The sequence below is a fragment of the Pinus tabuliformis genome, chromosome 2_1, assembly GCF_031772625.1.
Source record: "Pinus tabuliformis cultivar Carrire ecotype Pingquan chromosome 2_1, CPIR1, whole genome shotgun sequence".
In the NCBI taxonomy this organism is placed as follows: domain Eukaryota; kingdom Viridiplantae; phylum Streptophyta; class Pinopsida; order Pinales; family Pinaceae; genus Pinus; species Pinus tabuliformis.
In genome coordinates, this window is record NC_142299.1 from 619569969 (window position 1) to 619595851 (window position 25883).

General features: G+C 37.5%; 1 protein-coding gene across 1 annotated transcript in view; it reads left to right on the top strand.

The window, feature by feature from the left end:
• KINESIN-13A (P-loop containing nucleoside triphosphate hydrolases superfamily protein) overlaps positions 1-25883 on the top strand; it is an 83027-nt gene that overhangs the window by 24448 nt on the left and 32696 nt on the right. Inside the window, exons 5-9 of the mRNA XM_089403075.1 lie at positions 5763-5942; positions 17885-17989; positions 20918-20995; positions 21280-21365; positions 21552-21710. Of these exons, the coding sequence (XP_089259201.1) occupies positions 5763-5942; positions 17885-17989; positions 20918-20995; positions 21280-21365; positions 21552-21710 (608 nt within the window). The remainder of the gene's footprint in view (positions 1-5762; positions 5943-17884; positions 17990-20917; positions 20996-21279; positions 21366-21551; positions 21711-25883) is intronic.

A 25883-nucleotide genomic window follows, 5' to 3' on the forward strand; every position in this document is an offset into this window, starting at 1 on the left:
ATATAAAAATAAGTAGGCTGCTATGTTGCAGGAAACGTTGCACCCAGGTCCGTTTTAGCTAGGAAATGAAACGGAAATGCGTACCGTATGGCCTGGAAATGAATTTATGGCCTAGGGAAACGTGGCCAGTACGACTGGAAACAAGTTTCAGGCCGTACAACGGAGTTTCCAGGCTGTACGACAGAGTTTCCACTTCATATTGCGATTTTTTTTGTTTTTTGTTTTTTCAATTCTAATTTTTTATTGGGCGAATAAAATATCTTCTGGATGCTTCTAGATGCCTCTCAAGTTATAAAAAGACTCTCGCCTCATTCCCTCATCACACAATTGAGCAAGTAGTTTCTCTTGGAGACAGACGATTTTAGCAAGGGAGAAAATAGGAAGAGAGCAGTGGTCTTTTGTCTTTATAGTTCTTGCAGCTTCATAGTCTTTATTGTACTTGCAACCTCATAGTCTTTATTGTACTTGCAGCCTCATATATATAATAGAGGTTGATTTTGAGATTTGGATATATAATAAAGGTTGATTTCGGATAATCTGATATTGCTATTTTCATTATGTGATCATTCATGAGTAAATATGATGTAAATTTAATCATAATGTTTAAACTTTAAATGTAATAAATTATAATGTATCATGTATGCTTTATGATTGCACATAACATTTCTTAAATGTCCTAAATTCTAATATATATATATATATATATATATATCTATTGCGTTTCCCCATTTCCAAAATTTGGGGGGGGGGTCACTTTTCATACCCGTGACTGTTTCAGAATCTTGTACCCGTTTCCCTGTTTCGTGCAACTTAGGTAGGCTGACATGCAACAAAATGTTCATTCTAAGTCCAAAATTTTCAATTTTTTTTTACAAAAGAAGACTCTTATCTTTCGCAGAGAATGTGCCAACTTTCCTGTTAGTATGTATCCTTTGGTAGACGCCTGGAAACAATTTTGATTTACATAACATGAAACAAAAATATGCTAAAAAGAACACATGTTTGTTGTGGGCTTCTTCTTTCCCTCCTGGTGAATGATAAGATTTCTACCAAGTTCAATTCATCCATATGTATTGCTGCATGTAATTGATGGACAATCTCTTCCTATTTGAGTTCTGCTGGTGCTGATTCTATTAACATTCTTACATGTGAGGCTGTAGACTGTGAATCCATACTCACTTTTGTAAGCATATGGCAGAGCAAATTACTTTCAGCTTCCTGTGCCTGAATTTGTCATTTTTGTTGTATCATAAGTCTCCATTACGATGGCACATACACTGTTGTGGATGTCCTCCTGTGCAATCACTTTCCTTGTCAGTGAAAAAGTTGATATACTGTTACCTACTATTAAGTACTCATGCCTCAAAATCCTTTGAATATGGTAATATATGTGAAGAGGGAAATGCCCATGATAGTTCTTGCCAATGTATTCATACATCCCAACAACAGGGCCATTTTTAAATTTCCATGGTGAATTGGTCTCTTAAGGAGCAACCACATGTCTAGTGTGAGACAACAGACAAACTCAAGAGTCCAAAATCCTAAACATATTTACCAAAAGCAGAAGCCTTATTCCCAAACATAACCACAACAAACCTAGAATTGAAAAAGCTATATATTTTCATGTAGCCTGATCTCAATGCCTTAGGGCAAGAGAACAAATGCTCCAGAGAATGTTGGGTGAAAGGAAATTCACAAGTCTGCTTGGTTCCTCCTAATGCAAAGAACACTTTTCCTTCAAAAGAAACCCCGGGACACAGAGACTATGGACCCTTTGATGAATGCATTTCATTTAAAATTCAAAGCATAAACACAATCTTTGTGAAGGCCACAATGACTGGTCTTGGGAGAATTTAGCGCTAATTTGACAATTAGAGGCTTCACTTGGGATCTGATGCTTCCTAGGAATCAAAGGTTGAGCCTATGCAATTCCATTTGGTTGAATTCCAAACCCAAGCGATCAACAATGATGATATTCATAATCCCACTTGGATAAATTTTCACTAGTGTTGTGAATTGATTAACCCAGTGCCACTTTAACACCAAAATATCCGAACATACAAAGTGGATGAGGGGAATATGATTGCATGTTATGAATTGAAACAGGACTTACCACATTTGGTACAGGGAAGGCATGCATTGTTCGATATATACCATCGAAATATCATTAGATGGGAGAGCAAGAGATCTCATCTTTTACCCTCAATGTTCCTTAATTCATGATAGTTTTAATATTGGCTAGGTGATTCTCTTGACATTTGTGATCCCTTAGCATATGAAATTGTTCAATATTTGAAAACCTTCCCTTTTGCTTTTGCGTTTTGAGAATTGTCTTGGTGAGCTTAGCATAGGCTGGAGTAGAAGGATTATTCACAAGGTAAATTTCAATCTTTGAGTCTCCAATAACGAGAAGATTCCTAATACATATTGAGTCAAGGATTCTCAACCCATGGAAAATGGGCAAGTTCTTCAACCTAGTTTTTTGGTTGTTTTCTCTAACCCCTACTCAAAGGTTGTTTCTTGCTTTCATCGGGATCCAAGAATGATCCCCTTGCACTTGCCACTTGTTTATTATCATTATTATTATTATCCAATTTTAAGGTCACGACCAAGCCAGACACCACATTGGTGTATCAGACTGCCTTGTTTGTGGGACAAGGGACCCACCTTTGTGTAGTGATTTGATTGCTAAGTCTACAAAGGCATACATACTCTACCCCCCTTTGGTTTAAAACCTGTGACCTCTTAGGAGCAAACACATGCTCTTATCCATTAGGCCCACTCAAGCTGTATATCACCATTTATTGTTGAACGTTGCTCTCATCAACATTTTTTGGTCGAAATGATCAAGTTTGATGAATTTGAGAGCTAAGGGTAGGTTATTTTGTATTTTGGAACATATATGCTAATTTATGAGCTTGAATTAAGATTTTATATAAAATAATCATGTATGGGAGTTATTTATTTATTTATTTTCTAAAGTTAGACACATTTGGCTAAAGGTTACATGGTCCAAAATTGTCAGTCTTTGATCTGCCTAGTGGGAAACCAGACCAGAGCGTGAACTGCATTATCCTTAAGATTATAAAAACAATTTTTTACTAGTGCATCTGAAAGATAAAAAAAACAACATTGATAATGATTGCCATAATACATTGGCGACTACTATTGATTTGAAGAAAGAAATGGATTTTGGCTTGCATGTAGCATGAATTTTGTTGCCTGTGGCAATTTCTAATCTGTCGGTGGAGAGGTGCGGTTTGGCCCATATCTTGGTCAAGAGCCCTTGCCGAAATCCAATGGTCAAAAGTAGTTAAAAGTAGTTGAACAAAGTTAACAAATGTGATTGAGTGCGGGCCCCCTTCCCCCATCACGTCAGCGGGCCGGGGGGGGAATCATGTATGGGATTTATTATGTACTAGAGGTTTCTATTAAATTTGCCTTTGTCTATCATTTTAATTATATTGATCTTTTCATTATCTTATTTCCTAACATTTTGGGGATTGTGGTTTCCTGCCATATTGTTTTGAAATCCCTATACATTTCGAAGTGTCGTGCACCTTAGTTTCATTCTTTTCTTCCTTAGTTTTTATTATCCTCTTTATGCAACCCTTTGCTTTAGAGTTTTAATGTAAATCACTAGCACTTCTCATAACTTAATAGAATCATTAGCTACATGGTTGAAAATAGCATTTTAGTATTATGTACTATAATGGTGTACAATATTGCAATGGATCTCAAAACATTTGTTATTAGCGAAATTTAATGTGCATAATTTAGATTAATGAAAATATAGGAAGTCTAACAATGAGGAGACATTCACTTCTCAATCGTCTCAACATGTATGTTTTTTATTGGTCCATGAGATAAAAAGATACATGTGATTGCCCATTCTATTATCAAATGTCCTTTAATAATTAACACATATTTTAGGATAATGAATAGTAATCATAACATTGAGGGAAATAAGGGTCTCTTATAGTTTGGGGTGGAAGAGATCTCAACTTTTTGTGTAAACATAATAAGATAGTTGGTAAAACGACATCAATTTATTGTCAAAAGCTAAGCCTCCAGATTGCATTGGCCTTTACTTATTTATTTTTATTTTGTATGTAGAGGAATCGACAACTGGGCCGGTTTCATAATTGCGCGGCACCAGGTTGATTTCGATTGGTACCACTAACTTCTAGGTGCTTATGTATGCCTTTATCGTAGACGCGAGTTAATTGGGGGGGGGGATTTGAACCTCAAATCTCACAGTTTACATAATACTTCATAACACAACCATCACCAATTGATCTACTACTCGGGGGCAAGAGTTGACCTTTGATAATTACCTTAAGTAAAGAAATAAGGTAGCATAGAGCCATCCTAACCTCATATCCTTTTGCACTAAAGAAACATGGTGCTCTTAGTGCTCAGAGTAGAATATATTTAAACTGTTTGTGTAATGGTAATAAAATAAAATGGAAAAAAAAATTGACATCCATTTAAAGTAATTAAACCAAAGGATACAACCTTTTATTAGTTACGTCTACCATGGAGCCATCCTAATGTTCAACCTTTTCAACACTATTTTTTCCCTTCTGGTGCTTAATATCTCTAGGGTTAAGCTGGATCTGATTCAACAGATCTGCCCTAGATCGGTGCTTGATCTTTCTTGTATATCAAGATCTCCAACCTCTTTTCACTCCGTTGGACCTAACGTACCACTCACCGAGATGCCTCTCTCAATCTTATGTTGCTGTAGTGTGTCTTTCTACTCTTCTCAGCTGTGCTTTTATAACTTTACATTGAGTTAAATCCCTAACCCTAACCCTAATCCCAAAGTGATTAATACCCGAGTTAGATCTCACCTCACTTGAGATCAACGACTAAGGTTAAAACAACAAATTTTAAGCACCGATAAAAGACAACAACAAATTTAAATGGAGAACATAGGACATTGTATACATTGGCAAACATATGGGATTTGTATTGTTTGATTATATAACCCTTAAGCCCACAAGGAGGACAGTATTTAAGAATAAGTATGAGGTGTAATTAGTATAAGGAATATTTAGAAGCATAGTGTGCCAATAAGTTCTCATTACCTATAAAAGACAACAGCCAATTTAAATGAGAATATCTGGCATCTTAATCGTTGGTAAAGATATGAAACTTTTCTTTTTTATTGTTAATATTTTGATTCCAGAGTGAGCTCAACCCATGCCGATTTGTTTGGGCCTAGTCATGTTTTATATCATCTCATATATTTGTGGCACATTTGCCTTTGGTCTAATTAAAAGGGAAACAGGCTAGATACATTTGTTTCCTGTCACCTATATATTTAAAGAAAACAAAAATTATATGTCTTGTCATTAGATACAGTGATATAGTAATTATTAAAACAAGAACTACTTTTACATGGGTCAAGGAGTTATCGAGTTTCTAGTTTGATAAATTTCTGGAGAATAAATATCAAAGAGTTTGTCCATATGATGTTTTACTTTCCTTCTTGCAATGATAAAGTTATTTTTGTCTTTTACATCTGAAACTGTAATGTTTGAAAAAACATTTCTGTGCTTGCCATTAGAGTTTGCCTTTTCATTAGAATTAATTATAGCTTGATTGATTTCGTTATGTTGATTATCACATGTTTTACAGTAGTATATCTGTAAGAGTTAGTTTTACAATTGTATTATTCGATTATGGTGGTGATGGCTAGTCTTAAGATAATATTTTCTTCATCCAAAGTTGACATGTTTTGTTTCTTTTGGCAGCATGCAGTTTCAGAACCTTTTGAAACATCACCATTTCTCCAAATGGTTGAGAAGGATTCTGGTACAACGATTGATATTGGCAAGCAACTAAAGGCACCAATGGATAATGCTTTCAAATCATCGTTGGTTGACAAAGAGCCGAGTGGAAAGGAGAGCAATTTGGCAAAGATTAAAGTTGTGGTATGGTGCATTTGTTTTCAGAAATCTTGAAGTTCGTCCTGTAGTTACCTTGACTATTCTAGTAGTATCTATATTTTGTTCTGTTATATTGCAACACGAAGATCTATTGGGGTTGTTCCTGCAATTCATTATTTTTTCTTTTCATTATGTATGTTTGTCAAAAGGATCTCATTTACAGTATGTTGAGTTTGTTACTGGCAAACAAACTATCAGTCAATTTGTTTCTCAGTAAAGACTTTGTCTAGTTTGTCCATTATTATTCGATACATTCATCCAACTTCTTTTCTGTAACATTTTATTTTTCAAAAGTGGCCATTGCAATCAGAACTACCATTTTTCCAGAATGTGTTTTTTGAAGAGTCAGGCTTTTAGAGCTTCCAACCTCCCATCGCAATGTCATAAATATGGCTCTGATACTGCTATAGATTACAAATGATGAAAATATTCATCGTCGGATTTGGATGATATCATATTATTTTGGTTTAGTTTACTAAATTCCCTTTTTTATAATCATTGTTTACATTTGTCTAGACTCTACTTTACATACATCCCATTCGAGGAAAGTGTCCTTGCTTCGTAATATTTGAAAGTTGAAGCTATTTAAGGAAAGCTTCGTAAATCTGAAAAGAACTAGGTTGAAACAAACTTCTTTCTTTCATTATGTCACACAAGTTGTGATCTGCTGACTATAAGTTCATTTTGACCAAATGGCTTTTCCTTGTAGATCACTGTATTAACAAACTTTGTAAGTGTGCGCGTCAATGGTTTTGGAAAATTCCTGTATTTCTGCTAATACCAAAACATGTTTTTAGAACTTCAATCATGGTACAGTGAGTATTTGTTAGCTTTAGCTAGCCTTCCCACTTAAACTGCATGGTAAATTTTAGGGCGGCTGGCACTTTAATGTTTACAGTGATTTAAGCTTAATTTTTAAACCATTATTATTGGTGCTAACAAATGGAGGGTGGTGCCTGAGCAGCAAATGTTAAATGCATCAATATTATCTACTCAACAAGTTTATCACCTTGCTACACAATTTTACCGCTTGGAAAAATAATTTTAGGTTCTAGAGCAATGAAATTAGATGTTTTGTAAGGGTATATATTTGTGATGTTGCTGTTTTATTATGTTTATGTGAAAATGCTATGGCCTTAATGAACAATGTGTTTTGTATAGAATTTATTGTCCTGAAATCCGAATTTAGCAAGCATATTAGCATGAAATTGAAGAGATGCTGATATGAACTTTGTGTTTTATAAAATGCTTCTTTTAACTATTAAGATGATCAAATCTGTACAAATTGAAGTTTTTTAAGAAAAGGTAGGCTGCACGACAGCCACCAGAAGCTACGAATGTGCTGGCTTTAAAAGCCTTAAAAGTTATCAAAGCTTCCCAGGAGCATATGTCCTCTGTCAAAATCAATGTTTTTAAAACCGGAACTGGCGACCGGACCGGTCCACCTAATGAACCGGTTTACCGACCGGAACCGGTCTAACCAGGACTGGTTTGGTCTAAACGAACCGGTTTTAAAAAAATACATTAAATAATTAATTTTTAATGAAACAAAACTATTTTTAAGATGTAAAACCATGATTCCAAGCCAATAGAGACAAAATATGCAAAGTTTGCTCATTTATATACCATGTAAAGGTGAATATATCAAAACACCTTTACTTCCCCCCCAAAACCCCTAAACCACAGTCAAAATTCGCCTTTTTGCACCGTCATTACTTGTATTGCTATGGTTTAAGAGCTGACCATTATTTTAAATTAGTTTAGGTGACTAAGGTTGCTGTAAGCACTGATGTGGGGTCCCATAACCACCTCATGGATGGAGACTGGAATAAATAGTCCTTGTTTATTACTAAGATTGATAGAGTATATCTGCAATTGTAAATTAAAATACTGGATAATGATTGGTTGATAAGAATTTATTAAGAATGATATCAACATTGGGCCTCTTGACTGTGTATAGATATACAGTGATTGGTCACGAGGTGTGTGGCCTTTGACCTTTCATTGGCATAATTAGTACTGTTCCTACTACATTGCCACCCTCTTAAGAATGTTTTGTTCTCAAAGCATAGTAAATGAGATTTTCTCTTGCTGAGCATGCTTTCTTGGTAGCATCATCTTTATTTGGTTGTGGGAGTTTGACTCAGTTCTTGATTTGAGTGATGGTGAGGTTCCTTTGCAGTGTGCACATCATATTCTAAAGTCTTTTGGCCTAGTTATTCAATGTGAAACCTTGATAATCCATGGTAACATACTTTCTTTGCGGTTATATGTTTGTCTGTGTTTCTTGCCCCCTTTCTATTAGTTGTAGATCATTTGTGATGGGAACTTTCAACCCATATAGTTCATAATGTTGTCTTTTCTAGTTAAATTACTTGAACTATTCTTCAAGGTTAATGTTATAAGCACCCCACTGCATCAACTATTCAACACCTAGTACCCTACCCATCTCATTGAGCTGAAGAGCATAGAGTTGTGTTAAATGTTCCAATTCTTGTATTTGAACCATGACTTTATGGAATCTTTTTACTGTCTTGACCTTTTATCGATCAATGATTTTAACTATGGAGTGGGGTACACAATTAGGTTCAGTTGCTTAGCTTAGTTGATGTCTATACAGTTATGGGTACTGGTGGAATCTACAAGTATTCTTTTGCTGCTCTTCTAAGGTGCACCATATCTTTCTTTCTGTTTAAGCCAACAATCACAGCTAAAATTTCTTGGTTCTATGGTGTTTTGGGCTGGTTCTATTTTCAGACAGCCTACATTCATTTATATACCCTTACATTCATTTATATAGCCTTTTGGAGGGAAAACACCTTTACTTCCCCCCCCCAAAACCCCTAAACCACAGTCAAAATCCACCTTTTTGCATGTTTCACTGGGCGTGCCTAAAACCGGCCGGTTCCGTCCTAAACCGGCCGGTTTTCACCGGTTAGGGCCTCAAATATGGCGAAATGCAAGGTTGGACCGGGTTTTTTGGCCGGTTCAGACCGACCAGCTATCTAACCGGCCGGTTTGACCAGTTATCGGTTTTTCAAAACGGTTTTAAAAACATTGGTCAAAATTGATGCCAAGGCATACATCAATAGGTCTATTGTCCATAAAACTCACTTGGCATAAAAACCGTAAAGTACTGACCTAAGGGCACAAAAAAAGTGAGAAATATCCATGAAAATTATTTAGCCTTACATTTGGAAGAGGATTATCATTGTCATTTAGGGCGGGCCCCTTGACCATCATTAATCAGCTTGATCTCCTAGAGATTGGTATGTCATCCATCATTCTCATCTGTCTTTCTCATTTTTCAAGATTCTGAGGGTAAGGGTCAAAGGCTTATGGTTCAAAGGCCTAGAAGGATGTATATGAGGACAACTTTTGTGTTGCTCAGTCTTTTCCCACACAGCTCTACCAACTTTGTGCCTCAACCTCCAATTTTTGGGTGGTCGCTAAATGTAATGTGTGGATGATATAGGGGAATCAAGAGGGTGGTTTTTTGCTCGTGGTACAAATCGCCTTACCCGAATAATCTAATGTTTGGCACAATTGCAACATGAGCAACTCTAATGTCTAGACCTATATATTGATAAGGATAGTGAGATTGGCAAAACACAATAAATTATCAATCTAAGTAAAATACCATACAGGTTAAGCTTGATTAAATATAATGGCATTCATTTTCTTGCTGATATGAAATATGTTGGGGTCTTCCCCTAATTCCTGTAGTTAACGAAGTGGGTTGTTAGTAAAGTATAGTGGCCAACTTTGTTGAACAAGGTATACTAGGTAGTTGGAGTCTGTTGTCAATAATGCAAGGAGGCCTCATTAAGGAAGGCCAACTAGGTACTTGATGTAGCCCCATTAATGAAGGCTCGAAAGGTGGTTAGGGTTTTAGATAGATAGAAAATATAGTACCGGAAGCTATGTATTTGGATGGCGAGTGATTTGTATTGTATTGGAGCTCTAATGAGGGGATAAGTGAACTTCAAAATATCATTTAAGGCTTGCCAATTACTACTACATCAATATTTTGGTTGTATTTTTTTATTTAAATTTTATTTAATATTTTTTTTCAATATTGGTTTGAGGTTTTTGTTTTAGCTATCGAGGTATACCATTCTAGTGTGTTGCTATGCTACGTGAAACTTGATATTTGAAATCAATTTATCTCCCAAGAGTCCCCCTCGCTTACATTAAATGGTGGCAAGGAAGAGCTTGCTAGAAAACTTAGCGACTGAACTCAAAGTTGACCTGATGAAGACAACTGAAAAAGATGGTTGAGGTTTCTATGGCATTTAAAAAAAGGGCACTTTGGTTGGGATTCTGAGATGGACTAGTCATTGGTCGAGAGAGAGCAATCTATGATCTAATTAGTTTGTCCATCATCACCAGGAAAAGAGCAACATCCATAAAAAAGGTACAATGCTAGCTTGTGGGCATCTTGCTATCTCTTTGTCCCACCTAACCTCTGAGCAATGTTTGAGCTTGGATCACCAATGTCCAAGGTCCAGTGGTTGAGGGAATGTCATCAACTGTGCCAAGTCACCCTCAAGGCCAACATCCTCTATCAAGGTGTCCAATGTCCTTTGTCAATGTGCTCTACATAATCATCAAAGTGGTAGTTTTCAATTTATGAAGAGTTGGAGAAGCATCATATCATCCCCTAAGGGATATTGGCTGCACCTGGAATAATAATATAACACACTCAAAGAATCAAGTGAGATCAACATCATTGCGTTGAGAGGCGCTCTCCACCTAGTATGGAAGAGATGTTGTAATGTCTTGTCTTGTTATCTAAACAAAAATACAAAAATAATAAAAATACAAATGAAAATAAAAATAAGGCTACATTAAAATAAAAATTACTTCAAACTAATATAATTAAAATTAAAATTCTACATTATTTTTATTAATTTTTGTTGGGTAGTTAAGGTAAACTTGACTTGGTCAAGTTATCAACGATTTTTGAGCTCTAGGTTTATGAGAACCCAAGGTATTGACTCATGGTATTCATGTGGAATATAGCCTATTTAAACGGGGAACTTAAACCAACAACTTAATAATTAAACTAGCCTAGATCCGTCTTAACTTTGGATGTGCAAACCTCTTTTGGATTCAGGTTTGATGGTCTCTATCATGTTGGTGGAAGTTCCTTCTAGTGAAAGCAAGACAATCAATATTCTTCAATTGGTCCATTCTGACCTACCTGGTGCCCTGCTCGTAACGTCCTTGGGAGGATACGTATACTATGCAATCTGTGTATGACTTCTCACGCAAAACATGGATCTATTTCTTGAAGAGAAAGGATGAAGTATTCAAATGGTTCTGTTCTTTCAAGGCATTGGTGGAAAATCAAACAGGGAAGAAGATGAAGGTGTTGAGGACCAACAATGGAACCAAATATGAATCAAATGAATTCAATGATTTTTGTAGAGAGATTGGCATTAAGAGGGAGACAATTGTTCCATACACTCCTAAGTAGAATGGCGTTGTCGAAAGGAAAAATCGAACAATCATGGAAGCCACTCATGCCATTATCTATGATTAAGATCTACTGAAATTCTTATGGGGAGAAGCTGCCAATGCTGTTGTATATGTTCAAAATAGGAGCCCGCATCAAGCCTTGGATTTCAAGACACTCGTGGAAGTTTTCATTGGTAAGAAACCTGATGTTTCTCATTTTTTAATCTTTCACTGCCTTGAATACTTTCATGTGCCTAAAGAGGAAAGGAATAAGTTGGAAGCTTCCAGGAAAAAAGGTATATTCGTTGGGTACACTTAAAACTCAAAGGCATATAGATCTATGTGCCTAGTCAAAGGGATGTGGAAGTAAGCCGTGATGTTACCTTTGATGAAGACATTGCCCTTGGGAAAGCCAAAGATCTCCCTATCCCAAGGAAGAACGATGATGATGCTGCTGAAAAAACAAGATGAACCTATGCACGATGTTGATGGTCCAATGTATCCTATTGATCCCTCTACCTCAAGGAAAAGACCTCTATGGTTCAAGGATATTCTTGAAGACGCTGAAAGACATACTACTTCAAGGGGGACATTTTGCAAAATTAAGAAGCTGAACATATATCAATGGTATTTGGCTGCTATGAGTACTGTTGTTCAAGTTGAACCATGCATGTTCGAAGAAGCTGTAAAACACCAAGTATGGAAGGATGCGATGAATGAGGAAAATTAATCAGTCACAAAGAATGATGTCTGGGATGTGGTGCCTAGACCTAAGGACAAGTCCGTGGTCACCTCAAAATGGTTTTACAAAATTAAACATGGAGCTGATGGAAGTGTTGAAAATTACAAGGCCAGGTTCGTTGCCCGTTGCTTCTCTCGAAAGGGAGGAGTGGACTACGATGAAATATTTGCATTGGTTGTACGATATACCACCATCCAATCCATTATTGTTCTCGTTGCCAACCAAGGTTGGAGCCTACATCAGATGGAAATCAAAACTGCTTACTTGCATGGCTTGCTTAAGGAGGAAGTCTACTTGGAACAACCACAAGGGTTTGAAGTACAAGATAGAAGGACACATGTTTACATGTTTGCTGGTTGAAGAAAGCCCTCCATGGGTTGACGCAAGCCCCTAGGGCTTGGTACGAAAGGATTGATAGTTATCTTATGAAGCTAAGATTTACAAGGAGCGACACTGGTCCAAACCTATACTTCAAGGTTGAAAAGGACACGCCTCTTATTTTGGTCTTTTATGTTGATGATCTCTTTTTGATAGGTGCAGAGCCTCTCATTTATAAATGCAAGAGGGAGTTGACTTTCGAGTTCTAAATGAAGGAGCTAGGACTGATGCATTACTTCCTAGCCATAGAGGTCTAGGTTTGAACTTTGAAATATGAGATAGAAGGACACATGTTTACATGTTTGCTAGCTAAAGAAAGCCCTCCATGGGTTGACGCAAGCCCCTAGGGCTTGGTATGAAAGGATTGATAATTATCTTATGAAGTTGAGATTTACGAGGAGCGACGTCGGTCCAAACCTATACTTCAAGGTTGAAAAGGACACGCCTCTTATTTTGGTCCTTTATGTTGATGATCTCTTTTTGATAGGTGCAGACCCTCTCATTTATAAATGCAAGAGGGAGTTGACTTTTGAGTTCTAGATGAAGGAGCTAGGACTGATGCATTACTTCCTAGCCATGGAGGTCTGGCAAAAGCTAGGTGAGATTTTCCTTTCCCAAGGAAAATACATTGTGAAGTTGCTAGAGAGATGTGATATGGTGGATTGTAAGTCTGTGTCTACTCCGATAGAACTCAACTCTAGGAAGCTATGTGGAAGTGCTATTGGGCCCGAATTGTCAAATCCCTTTGAATATAGACAACTTGTGGGGGCCCTAATATTCCTGGTAAACTCTCATCCGGACATATGCTTTGCTGTAAATACTTTGAGTCAATTTATGGTTGATACTCATCACATACATTGGATTGTTGCTAAGAATCTCTTGAGATATCTTTGTGGCACAATCAATTATGGGTTGAAATACACTGGCGGGAATAATAGGCTACATGGATATTTTGATGTTGACTGGGTTGGTAGTGTGGTGGATAGAAAAAACACTTCAGGATGTTGCTTCTCATTGGGATATACTTCTACTTTTTTGGATGAGCAGGAAGTTGGAGTCAGTTGCTCTAAGCACCGCTGAGGCCAAATATATTACAGCTAGTATGGCTTGTTGTGAAGTTGTTTTGTTGAGGAAGCTATTCAATGAGCTATTTGAGCACGTGCTAGATACCACCGTTATCTATTGCGATAACCAGAGTGGGATTCGCCTTTCAGAGAATCTCGTGTTCCACGACCACTCCAAGCACATTGATATTAGATATCAGTTTATTCGAGATATGGTATAACGAGAGAAATAAGGCTCCAACACATCAAGACAGATGAACAAGTTGCTGACATCCTCACGAAGCCCTTGGGGAAGGTCAAGTTCTTAGCCTTCCAAGAGAGACTTGGAGTAGTGGAAGGACCATCCCATGAAGGTCCCACTTGAGTTGGACTTTGAGCTTCGGGAACTCTTGGCGGCTTGGGGTACTTCTTGGAGCTATGTGCGACCATAGGGTGGGTGGTTGACCTTCCCCTATAGGTACGTTGTGTATAGGGTGAGTGGTTCACCTTCTCCTATGGATGATGATATATGTATAGGATGAGTGGTTCACCTTCTTCTATGGCATATGAGGAGCATGAGTGGTTCACCTTCTCTTGCGGATGCCCCAACATACATCCTACCCATGTAGTCCAGGACTCTTGGGAAGTACCTCTCATCTGGCCAATGAGTTGGGAAAAGAGGATAGGGACCATAACATTACAAATGGATGCATCGTGTATTGCTGTACTCCCTATGTCTAGGATGCATGATGTTCAACAACTTGATTGTCCAGGATCAAGTTTGATTGGGGTTCCACCCTTGGATATGTGGACTGAATTTAGTCAGTGGAGAGTGGCAAGGTGGAATTCTCCCTAGTTGAGAGGGAGTGATAAAGTTGGCAACTAGGGTCAAATCCCACTTTGGACAGCTCATTTGATGGAGATATTTGTTGCATTGAATTTCTCTTTTCGAGAGGACCAAAATCGACCTAAATATCATCCAAATCGGACAAGGAGAAATGTGTTTTTGAAGTGAAGCCCGCACATGTGCAAATTGTCAAGGTCAGCTACACCATCATGTAGGCTCATGAAGCCCAAAAGGTGTCTTTTGACCCCCAATGACTTGTATAAATAAGAGTGACCTCCATCCTCATATGGCATCATCACAACTCAACATATCTCTCTCTCCTCATCTAATTGGTTCGTACAACTCAAAGATTGCACGCTTCTCTCACACGTGTGAAATAGGAGGATGAAAATTACAGGGCCGAAAATCTGAACCTGTCTGTAGCTTTGACTAGCGTTGAGTTTGACTTTCTAGGCAGTTTTTGACTTCGATTTTCTGGGAGAATTTCTGTTTGGGCAGTCTGAGTTTTGGGGCACAGAAACCAAGGCAAAAAGAGCACTTTGACCTATGTTGACCACATGCCTGTTTGACCATAGGGTTGACCAAATTTGACTGCTGTTTTGGGCTGATTTTGACCAGCAAAAGAGGCCGAGTTCCTCTCTCCTTTGACCGAGCTCTTTTGGAAAGACTTTGACTGCTGTTGACTTTCTGGTTAGGGCTGATTTGACTGTTATTGACGGAGGGCTGAATTGCAGATTTGACAGGGCTGTTTTGGACAGTGGTTTTGATCATCTATTGGCAAGTCAATTTTGACTTTATTGTACTCTCTCCCTCTGCTGAACATTTGATATAATAATAAGAAGAATTGATGAAAGGGTTTTTCCCATCTTGGGGGTTTTCCATGGCATTAGCCAAATTCTGGTGTTCTCTTGTCTTGGCTTGTCTTCTGCATTTATTGTTGCAAACATAGAACATACCATTGTTATATAAAATTCACAAAATCTCTACCCACCCTTTGAGAGATCAGGTAGCCCAATTCTGTTGTTGCCATTAGGAAATGTGTAGGAACTAACACATATTGTCACCCTTGCGATGTTGATGAAAAAAGCCACGACTTCTCTTAATTTGCAACAAAGTGTTTGAGGACATGTTGCGTTGGTCCTTGTTTGGGAAGGGGTATATTTTCAATCAAATATCCACCCACCCTATTAGAGATCAAGTAGCCCGAGGCCTTGGCTACCATCATGTAAAATGTAGGAGACAATAAACATCCTTGCCACATGTATGAAAATGTCCCACTTCTTTCCATTTGCATGTGGTCATCAAAAACATGCTACTACCTTTCTGATATAAGTTTACATGACTCTAAGAAAGAAGAGATCGAATCCTAGGGCCACAATCCTAGGGCCTCGAGTGTGGCTAGGATGAAAGGTGATGTTGTGTCCCCTTGACACTACACTCTTAAGCCCTCAAATTTCCATCAACATATGATGATTTTACTAGTTTAAACTATTGCCCTCTTGTTCTCCTTCCAAGTCTTTGAGTTTTACTTAATTTGCTCCCTTTGATGCATGGTAATGTTATTCTTGCAAATCCAAGCTATTGTATGTATCGGCATATTCATGAAAGTCTCTAAAGACAAAAGTTTTAAGTATCAAGCTTAATTGGACTTCTAGAGGAGTAGTATATTGTAGAAACATTTTGAAGATTGCAGCTAGAGAAGCAAGGCACTCTACAGCCTGGGTGGGTGCAGGGTGGGGGTATTGTCCATGTGTTCAATGCTAATAAAATAAATTGAAAAAGAGTTTGACTCTTTTTTTTAATACTACAACATGGAAAAACTGATGTATGTTGTTTCTTACTTATTATATTTAAACAACAACCATAAACAAACTAGCACAAATCCATCTTAACCTTGGTTTTATTACACATCGAGAGGGATTTAAAATGTGAGGTGCAAATCTCAATATGCTTAAGATGGTGCCCACCAGAGTGTGGTCTAGCCGCAAGCAGTGAGGTGTGATTGGGCTTTATTAACACAGAGACTTGCATTCAAAACGCTCTGTGTGGATGTGTATGAGGTGAGGTGCATGTCCTGGGTGACTTTGACATCTACGGGTGAAAAAGGATTGAGGTCTGCATTGAAACCCCTCTGTGTGGATGTGTATGAGGTGATGTGCAAATCCTGGGTGACTTTGACAGCATGGCATACCTGTCATAGTGTGGCAGTTTAGTCAAAGAGACAATAAAGCATTTTTCTCATTTTCTAATTAAATAGTATCCACAGGTGAAAAAGAACTGCTATTGGTGAATAATATATCTGGGGTTAAGATAGATATATTCTAGTCTTTGTTGTGACTTAGTATAGTCAGAAAATTCAAGAGTCGTTGCTGTTGTGGTCTTCAGAAAATTTTGACATTCAACTTATCTTGTAGTCCAATGTTCTTGTAACAATTAAGAAATCTATGAAAGAAGCATTCCTTGTTTGTGGATTGTTCTTTGTGAGCAGACCTAAACTGCTTTTCTGTTCGTTGCAGGTGAATTGATCAGTCTGTGAATCAATATAACTGTAAAATCTAATAAGTCAGCTGATACATTTTTTGAAATACAAAGTAACAAAGTTTGAGCTTACTTCTCCCTTCATCTCCTAGTATTGTAATAAATAGCTCAAAATTTTAAGGAATTTCCATATGACATGCCTATCAGGTGTATATCCCTCATTTCAGACAGCATATTATCTTTACACAATATCTGGTAACCCATTTTAATTAATTTTATCTCCAGCTTAAATATGTTGACCAAGCTTGAACAACTACACTCAGCTTTATTCAATAATGCTATCTCCAAAATATTTATTACTTGATGTTTCATAACCTATTCAGTTAGCTTCTGTGGTTATTAAAATACATATTTGTTAGAGTCAATATGTTCACCTTTTCGCTATAATCTCGTATATATTATTTCAAACAAAATTTTCTCTTTCTTCAATAGTTAGCGTTTAATGCTTTAAGACTTTCATCACTTCTATTTTTAAGAAAATATATTTGTGGCATTTCTTTTACCAAGTAAATATTTATTGATGATAAATTTGGTACCACCTGAACAGACAAATTCAGAATGGAAGGATATATTTTCACAGAAGCATCCAGTGAAGAACTACAAGATAACATGTGCAAATATTTGATAAAGAATGAACATTAGGTCTTGGTGTTATATGATTCTGTGGTTTTGCAGTTCTCACTTCCTGTGCTAATATTAAATCAAAAGACTTGATTTTTGATGTGCATATTTTTAGATTTTTATGGTTGTTGCAAATTGTTTTCCAACCATTCAGGGTGCTAAGATCTAGAGTCTCCACTATCTGAAATGTATTAAATTATTCATTTTGATTATAAGTTCAATTCAATTGTTTTTTAGGTATTACTATTTATGTGTTTTAAAATTTTAAACTTAGTTTAATTCCATATTGCTGCAGGTTAGGAAAAGACCTTTGAATAAAAGGGAGTTGGCGAGGAAGGAGGAAGATATTATCACTGTTAATGATAATGTCTGGTTAAGTGTTCACGAACCAAAGTTGAAGGTTTGTTCCCATTTGTAGGAACTTATGTTGCATACACTTGGTACTTCTGCCAAAATATTTGTTTCTAGTAAAGGCCTTTTCTTTTGATGGAATACTTTAAAATAGCAGTCCGTTATATCTTTGATGAATATTCTCTTTTAGGCTCGAACTAATTGAAGAAACTATGTTGTTAGTTTGGGAAAGACAATTTTCAATAAGTTCTCGAGTTTTGATGGGTGCCTTCAGAATTAATTGTGCAGGGAGATGGTAAATTCATATGACTTATCTAGATTTTGATGTGTTTAATATTGCGAGGCATCCTGTTTGTTTCTGTCACTTTGGACAATCATTGACTATAGATACTCTTTAGCACCAAGACTGTATTACACTTGCTTCTCCTTTTTATACCTTCTTTTGGCTAGATATTTAGCTTTTAGCTAGACAGTTAGTTCTTTGTCTTTTCTGCTTTTGGTATTGAACTACAATTTGCTTTCACACTTCCATGTATTTACAGTGGATGTATTCTTTTAGTCCCATTGACTTAACTTTTGTGGTCATTTGTTGGACATTAATGGAATCATCTTATTTTATTGTTTCTTTGGATTCTCTTCTATCTTATTAGGGATGTTAAACGTGGTTAGATTGGCAACTGTTAATGTATAGTATCTGATGCAATTACTAGTTATTTTGCATGAAGGCATTATCAATCAATTGCATAAACAATGATGACTTTGAAACAAATCTCATTTCATTGATTCAATGATTGATGCCTTCTTTTCATGGCCACTCATTCTTCAGAATGAATGAAGTCCATTTTTCTCCAAGGAAAATATTGTGGGAGACCTAAAGAATGTTTCTCCACATTTGTGGATAATATCTCTAGTAAACTTTTGTCAGTGTAGATTAGTATGGCTTACCATGGGGATTCCAGCTGGGCACCTGCTGTCATGGAACTAACAGAAATATAAGTCTGTAAGAGAGCTCTTCGATGCTTTGAAGATTAGAACCTTAGTTTTACCCAGGTTGACTGTCAGCTGTCAGAGGTCACAAAAACTAGCTAGGGCACCAATGTGTCTCTATAAGCCCTCAAGAGTAGAGGCTAGCAAGACCAAGTCATTGGCAAATATGAGCAAAGACATCAACACCTAATGTAGAAGACAACTATTTCACTGTCGGATATGCTGATGGAGGAAATACTCCATCTTATAGATATAGATCCCAAAGAGGGTTGGTGAGAGGGGGCACCCTTGTTTTACCCGGATGGTACTCTAGGTGAAGTTGGAAATGCTGTGTGCCACCTTGAGGGGTCTTGGGACTGAAGGGTCTTAGATATGCCAATGTCATGAAGTCTCTGGAATAATATCTCCCTTGGTATTGTGTCAAATGCGTATTGAAAGTCTACAAAGCAATTAAACCTTCTAAGAGCAATGACAAATGGCTCGGAGTGTGAAGATGTGCTCGATCATCTGATAGTTGGGGAAGAAACCTTCTTGTCCTTAGGCTCCTCAGAGAGCCATTGGTGTAGAATTGTGGCAGAAAGCTTGGAGAATGTGTATGACCCACCATGAGTCCGATAGTTGTTTGGAACAGAACTGCTCCCAGATTTGTGGATGGGATTGATAATGTGTCTGGTCCAAGTGGTGGGAAAGCCTGAACATACCACATGGTCAAATAATTCAGTGATATGGGAATCGAGGGACTAGACACAATGCTTAAGGAATTCGGCCTGGAGACTTTCCTTATCAGGTGCTCTGTTCATACAGATAGCTCTGACTGCTTGCCTAATGTCCTGCTCAGAGAAAAGGTGACAGTCAGAAGGTTGTGGGGGGGTATGGGGTAGGGGGGAGATGGCTGGTGGGAGGTTGGCCAGGAATATCATAAAGGGAGGTGGTGTGGGAGAACATGGTTTGGGGGTCAAGATTGGGCGAAATGATATGGAATTGAGGAAAAAGGGCACGCCAAAAGGTTTTCTGGGAGTGGCGCAGGGCAGTATATAGTTTACATTCACCGTGGGAGAGATGCTCGTTTTTTATGGTGAAGGAAGTTGCAAACTTTTTTCTGTAAATAGACTGAGGTGTTCAGTTTTATAGTTATGTGGTTACAACATTAATATAATTGGGCTCAATTCAAATGGTTCTGTTCGAGACTTGCTTAGAATTTCTTTGGCAAACTCCATTTAATGCACTTTTCAGATATCAGAAGAGGGCAGTCTGTGAAAAATGTGGGGCCAGTTAGGAATATCTCGGTGTAGGTGTAGAAGAACGTGCAGGAGTTTTATTTTTTGCATCTTTTGATTATTATTACATTGTAGTTTTTATTTCAAACCAGCATGTCAATTTTTTGTTTCTCTGTTTGGTGTATCTAGTAGTTGATGAGCATGGGGAGATTTCTTTTCACTTAAATTATACAAGACTTGATTATTTCACCATTCGACTTGTATGGTACTGCTTCAAAGCTGTGTTGCATTCCATTGTTTACTTTGGTTACCATTTACATCTATTTAGTTACCATTTACTATGAGGCGTCTTCTTGTTAGTTCTGGCAAGCAATATCTTCTTTTCTTTCTCCATAAAGAATTCGAAAGTTGTAAGTTTATTTTTTTCTTTTTTAAAATTCAAAAATATAATTGCCATTGATAGACCTTTACATGCTTTAGGGAATAAAGATTTCGAAGTGATTGTTTGTAATTTGCAGCACATTTTGTTCCTTTGCACCTCATGTTTTTCAAAATGGGGAAATAGGTCTTTGACCTGCTTGCATATCATTGAGCCTTGAACCTCTGTATCCTAGTGAATAACAGTTGATGGACAATTTGATTTGTGGTGTCAATGAAGGAATTAGGGCAATGAAGGAATGTTGTTAGGGTGTAAATATGAGAGCAGTGTTGAGATTGTGGTTTAGGAATCTAGTCTAACATATTTGACCCAGAATACTAATTTTGATTTGCAGGTGGATTTGACAGCTTATGTGGAGAAACATGATTTCGCGTTTGATGCTATTTTAGATGAACGTGTCTCAAATGATGAAGTAAGTTTTACATTGTTAAAACTGGGTTCACTTTCAGTGTTTCATATAATCTCACCTTTATTCTAGCTCTACCAGTTCGTCATTTGTAACATAATACTGTAACTGTTAACTTTCATATAATTTCTTGCAATATCTATAACCTTGATTAAAATTACAAGGAAAAACTTGGCGTCTTCATCCTATCTTTAGATGCCTTGGTGTCTAGTTTACGTTTGTGATTGTGTTACTGCTGTGCTGCAGAGTTACGTTTGTGATTGACAATGTTTGAACTTTGTGATGGGTAGGTTTATCGAGTTACTGTGGAGCCCATTGTTCCAACCATCTTTCAGCGTACAAAAGCTACATGCTTTGCATACGGTCAAACAGGCAAGTTTTCAGCATTGTGTAGGTATTGGTATTGATAGAGGTCATAGGTTAATATGAAAGTCTATATGATAATGATTACTCTAGAAATTGTCTGTTTGTGATTTAGTTGTTTCTGGTTGAACCTATGGTTAATTGTGATGTTTGTACTCTGGCAGTCACTAATCTACTGGAATTTTATTCTTTTAGGTAGTGGAAAGACATTTACAATGCAGCCTTTGCCACTAAGAGCCTCAGAGGATATACTTAAGTTGATGAACAGACCTTTCTATCGAGAGCAAGGGTTTCGCTTGTGGCTTAGTTTCTTTGAGATATATGGGGGCAAACTATATGATCTTCTTGGCGACAGGAGGTATGAACATGACCAGGCCCTGTAGCTTCTGTACAAACTCCTCCTCAGTTATTTTTGTGAGAATTTCAAGTGCTAGCTGACTAATGTCTGTATGATCTCAATCAAACAAGTAGATTGCTGAATTTAATTATTGCTGAATTAAATTTCAGACCATAGCTTCAATACCACGGTCCATAATAGGAAGAAATTAAATTGTGGAAGCATACATATTAATTTCACACATACACATGTAATTCCTCCAATTCAGCTTTACATTCCTTAAAAAAACTTACAAGGAAACCTCCAGACTCCTCCCAATAAAAACACTGCATGAATACCAAAAACACCTTGAATTGAGTGAAGTGACTGTTGTATGGATGCACGTCATGGCTGTACAAACTCTATGGACACATATATGAATTGTCCACATGAATATAAAGATCAGTATGATAATATCCATACGAATGTATAGATCCATAAAATACTGTTTGTACAAAACTATGGAACTGATGTATGGGACTGAATGCTGCTGGAAATGTCTTTTCCTGGTTTGCCTGCTCTCTCTCCCCTTCTGTTCCATCATCTGCTCAACTGCTCAAGTATCTTGAAATCCTCTACCTTGCCCTGTCTTTATACTTTTAGCGGAAGATTTATTTTTAAGATTCTTTCTTGTCTAACCTATGCATGAGATACAATTTTAAACTCAACTACTAAATATAACTCACTTTTTTTCACTAAAGTAAATTACAAAATAGAATTACTTTTGAAAAATATCTCGAACTATTTCTCTGATTTTCACACTGAACCTGTATGGAAGTTCCTGAATTATAATTATTCCATTGTCTTCACGGGTCTTTAATTTTTACAAATCTCCTTTATTGTTAATTTTTGATAACAATGGTATGTTCAATGCTTAAGCACAATTTACTTCAATGTTCCTGTAGCGGCCCATTGGCAATTTCCAATTATATCCAATAGCAACCACATCAACTTATAAACATTGACAGTAAATGTAGATAGAACATAAAATCATATGCAGCAAACAAGCCAAGACAAGAGGACACAAGATGTGGGGGATGCCAGGGACAAACCCCAATGTGGGGAAACCCTTTGATCAAATCTTCTTATTATTTTTCAATAGTTCAGCAGAGAGAGAGGGAGAGGACAAATATAAGCCCAAAACAGATCTGCCAAATGAGCCCTAACTAGAAAGTCAACGGTGGTCAAAGCTGCCTCAAAATGTCCTCCAATCAGACGCAGGAGGAAAGGAGTCTAAGCATGAAGGCTGGGCGCAGTCATGAAGAGACCTAATACTGCCCTAGCCGCAATCTTAAAGAGGGTGGTCTAGCCGCAGTCCAAGAAAGGAGATCTGGCTGCAGTAAAGAGGCTCCTATTCACAGCTTAAACCTGCTCCTATACGCTGCCCTAACCTGCCCTAATACACTGTCTAAAGGATGCCCTAACCACAGTCAAAAGAGGCTACTTAGCTGCAGCAAAGAAGGGAGATCTATCCACTGTTTAGGGGAACTACTATACGCAGCAAGGCAGCCCTAATCTGCAGTCATAAGGAGGCCTTAAAGGAGCCCTAGCCATAAATCTAAGGAAGGGTTATAGATGAGCCACAACTGATGCAAAATGTGCCCTAGCCGCAGGCATCATCACAGCAAAGAGACTTCTATACATAGCTAAAGGCAGACCTTAACGCTGTCATCTTAGCTAGCTGTTAGGCCGAGCTTGAGGGCTAAACATGTTGATTGTGACATGTCTTAAGGACTGAATGCTGTTGTGCTAGGCCGCAGGCCATAGCACCACAACTGGGCTTGCGTAGGGCAGTAAAGGGCTGTTATATGCCCTAAGGCATCAACGCAGCAAGGGAGGGGTTCTCTTAAGGTATGCCACAGTCCTTCAAGGGCTGTTTGGGAGTCTGTTGGAGAATCAAAGGCTACAGCCATATGCCCTAACCAAACAGTCACTAACAGTGATAGGCAAACAAGGTTTGAGCAGCAAGTTTGATGTTGCTGCCAATATGTGAGGATAGGTAGGACTGTCTTATCATGAAGGCTGCCCATCTAGTGTTAGAATGACATCCAGTGCAGCATATAGAGAATCCTCTAAACAGTGAGCTATGCAGCAAATGATGATTGGGTGCAACACAGTGAGGAGCAGCATGGTGATGGAGTCACCTTGGATCAATGGAAGAAGTACTATCTCTCTCTCTGTGCTGAACTATTGAAAAACCTATAAGAAGAATTGATCAAGGGTTTCCCCACATTGGGGTTTGTCCCTGGCTAGCGCCATATCTTGTGTCCTCTTGTCTTGGCTTGTCTTCTGCGATTTATGTTTATGTTCTATCTGCATTTCACTATCATGCTAAATGTGATTGCTAATCTGGAATTGATATTGAGCTAATATGGAAAATTGAAGTAAATTTGTTATCAGCATAGAACATACCTAAAATTAACAGTGCATCATTAGAAGTATTGAATCTTTTTTGCTGAGTTCTTTGTTACCACCTAGCAATATGATATCTTTTAAGATGCATGTTTATGAATGAATATAATTTTGATAAACATGAACATTTGACCATCAGACCTCTCAATCTTTTCGGTATTCTTGTTGCCCACAAGCATGGGGGTCTAATTTTTGTAATTAAACATTGAGTACTTCTATTGTACAGGTAAATAAACTTTCTGATTTGCTGACTTCTAACCTGAAATGTGATTTAGTGTTATTCTTTGCTTGTTCTTTCAGCATTCTTGGTTCTCATGAACTAGGGAAATTTATTTAGATTCAAGAATGTGGTGTACTGAATGATATGTTCAGTGCATCTGTAAAACTCTAGTTCAATGTGACCACTACCTTAAGGCTTGCTTCCTCAATTTGAAGTCACTGTGTCATTCAGCTTGCATATCGTCATAAATCTGTTTTGTATTGGATTTGTCCTGTTATCGTAGGTTCTCACAAATTTAAATGCCAATTTTGCAACTGAATCAACCTTGTAAGGTGTGAAGATTTGATTTCTGGTGTTTCTGCAATGGGATCTTTTCTATGTTCCACCAAGTTTCTGGGGTAGGGTAGTGCGGACGCAGGGAGATGCATAAGAGGTATGTGTGTGAGCACCTCCAAATTTTAGGAAAATTCCGCGGGGATGGGGGGATGTCGAGGTCCCCATTTCTAAAATTATAAAATATAAAGATAATATAATGATAACATCCCCAAACTAACATCTCATCCCATGCAAATTCATCATTGTGCAATCCAGTTGATTTGCTATAATTGTGCCAATCTTGAAATATTGAAAACTGTTAAGTCTGTTGAATTTTGAATGGGATATGAAATTCTACCTTCTCCTTATGAAAACACTCTCAAACATCCTTAAAGAATTAATGTTAATGCTAAAAATTTATTCGTTATCTTAACTTTTCTATCTTTTTACTTTAAGAATTTAATATTACCAAGGTTGTAGAATTCTCAAAGCTCTATCCCTTATTTTTTTTCCATCTTCATGGGTTGATAGACCAAATCTAAGGGGGAGCATCCAGGAATCCCCCTTCTGGGGGAGGGGATGCACTTAGATGTCCCCTTTTCGTGTAAACACATCCCCCACATTGGGGAGACGTTTCCCCATGTGTTTCCTCAGGTTTCCCCCAAAGGGAGACACGCCCCGTGGAAAATTGTATCTTTTGCTAGTTACTAATAAAGCTGACTCCCTTAGGACTCTGTCTTCCTCTTAAATTTGAAGCCGTTGTGATGTGCAGCTTGTATATCTTCATAGAGCTTGGTTTGGCTTGGATTTGTTCTGTTATTTTAGATCCTTTAAATTTTATAGGTTGACTTTCCGTCCGGGACAACCTTATAATGGCCTACTATTTCTCTGGTGATGTCTCCTCAATGGCATTGAGGAATTTAAGAAGAAAGTTGTCTATTTCTAGGATATTTGTGTCATTTTTTATTGTGCGTAATCTAAGACATTTTGGAGGCTTCAGTGCCCTCATTTCTATCGATGCACTTCAAAGTCTAGAAGCTGGATTTATAATGTCATTGTTGGCATGCTTTTTCCTTGTTATGCTAGAGGATTGCAAATTTAATTTTTGATGATGCCTCAGAATGCTTTTGTCTTGTTGTTCATATAAATCAGACTTTGATGAAAACTTGATGGAATACTGATTTTGACATCAAATTGTCGGATAATAA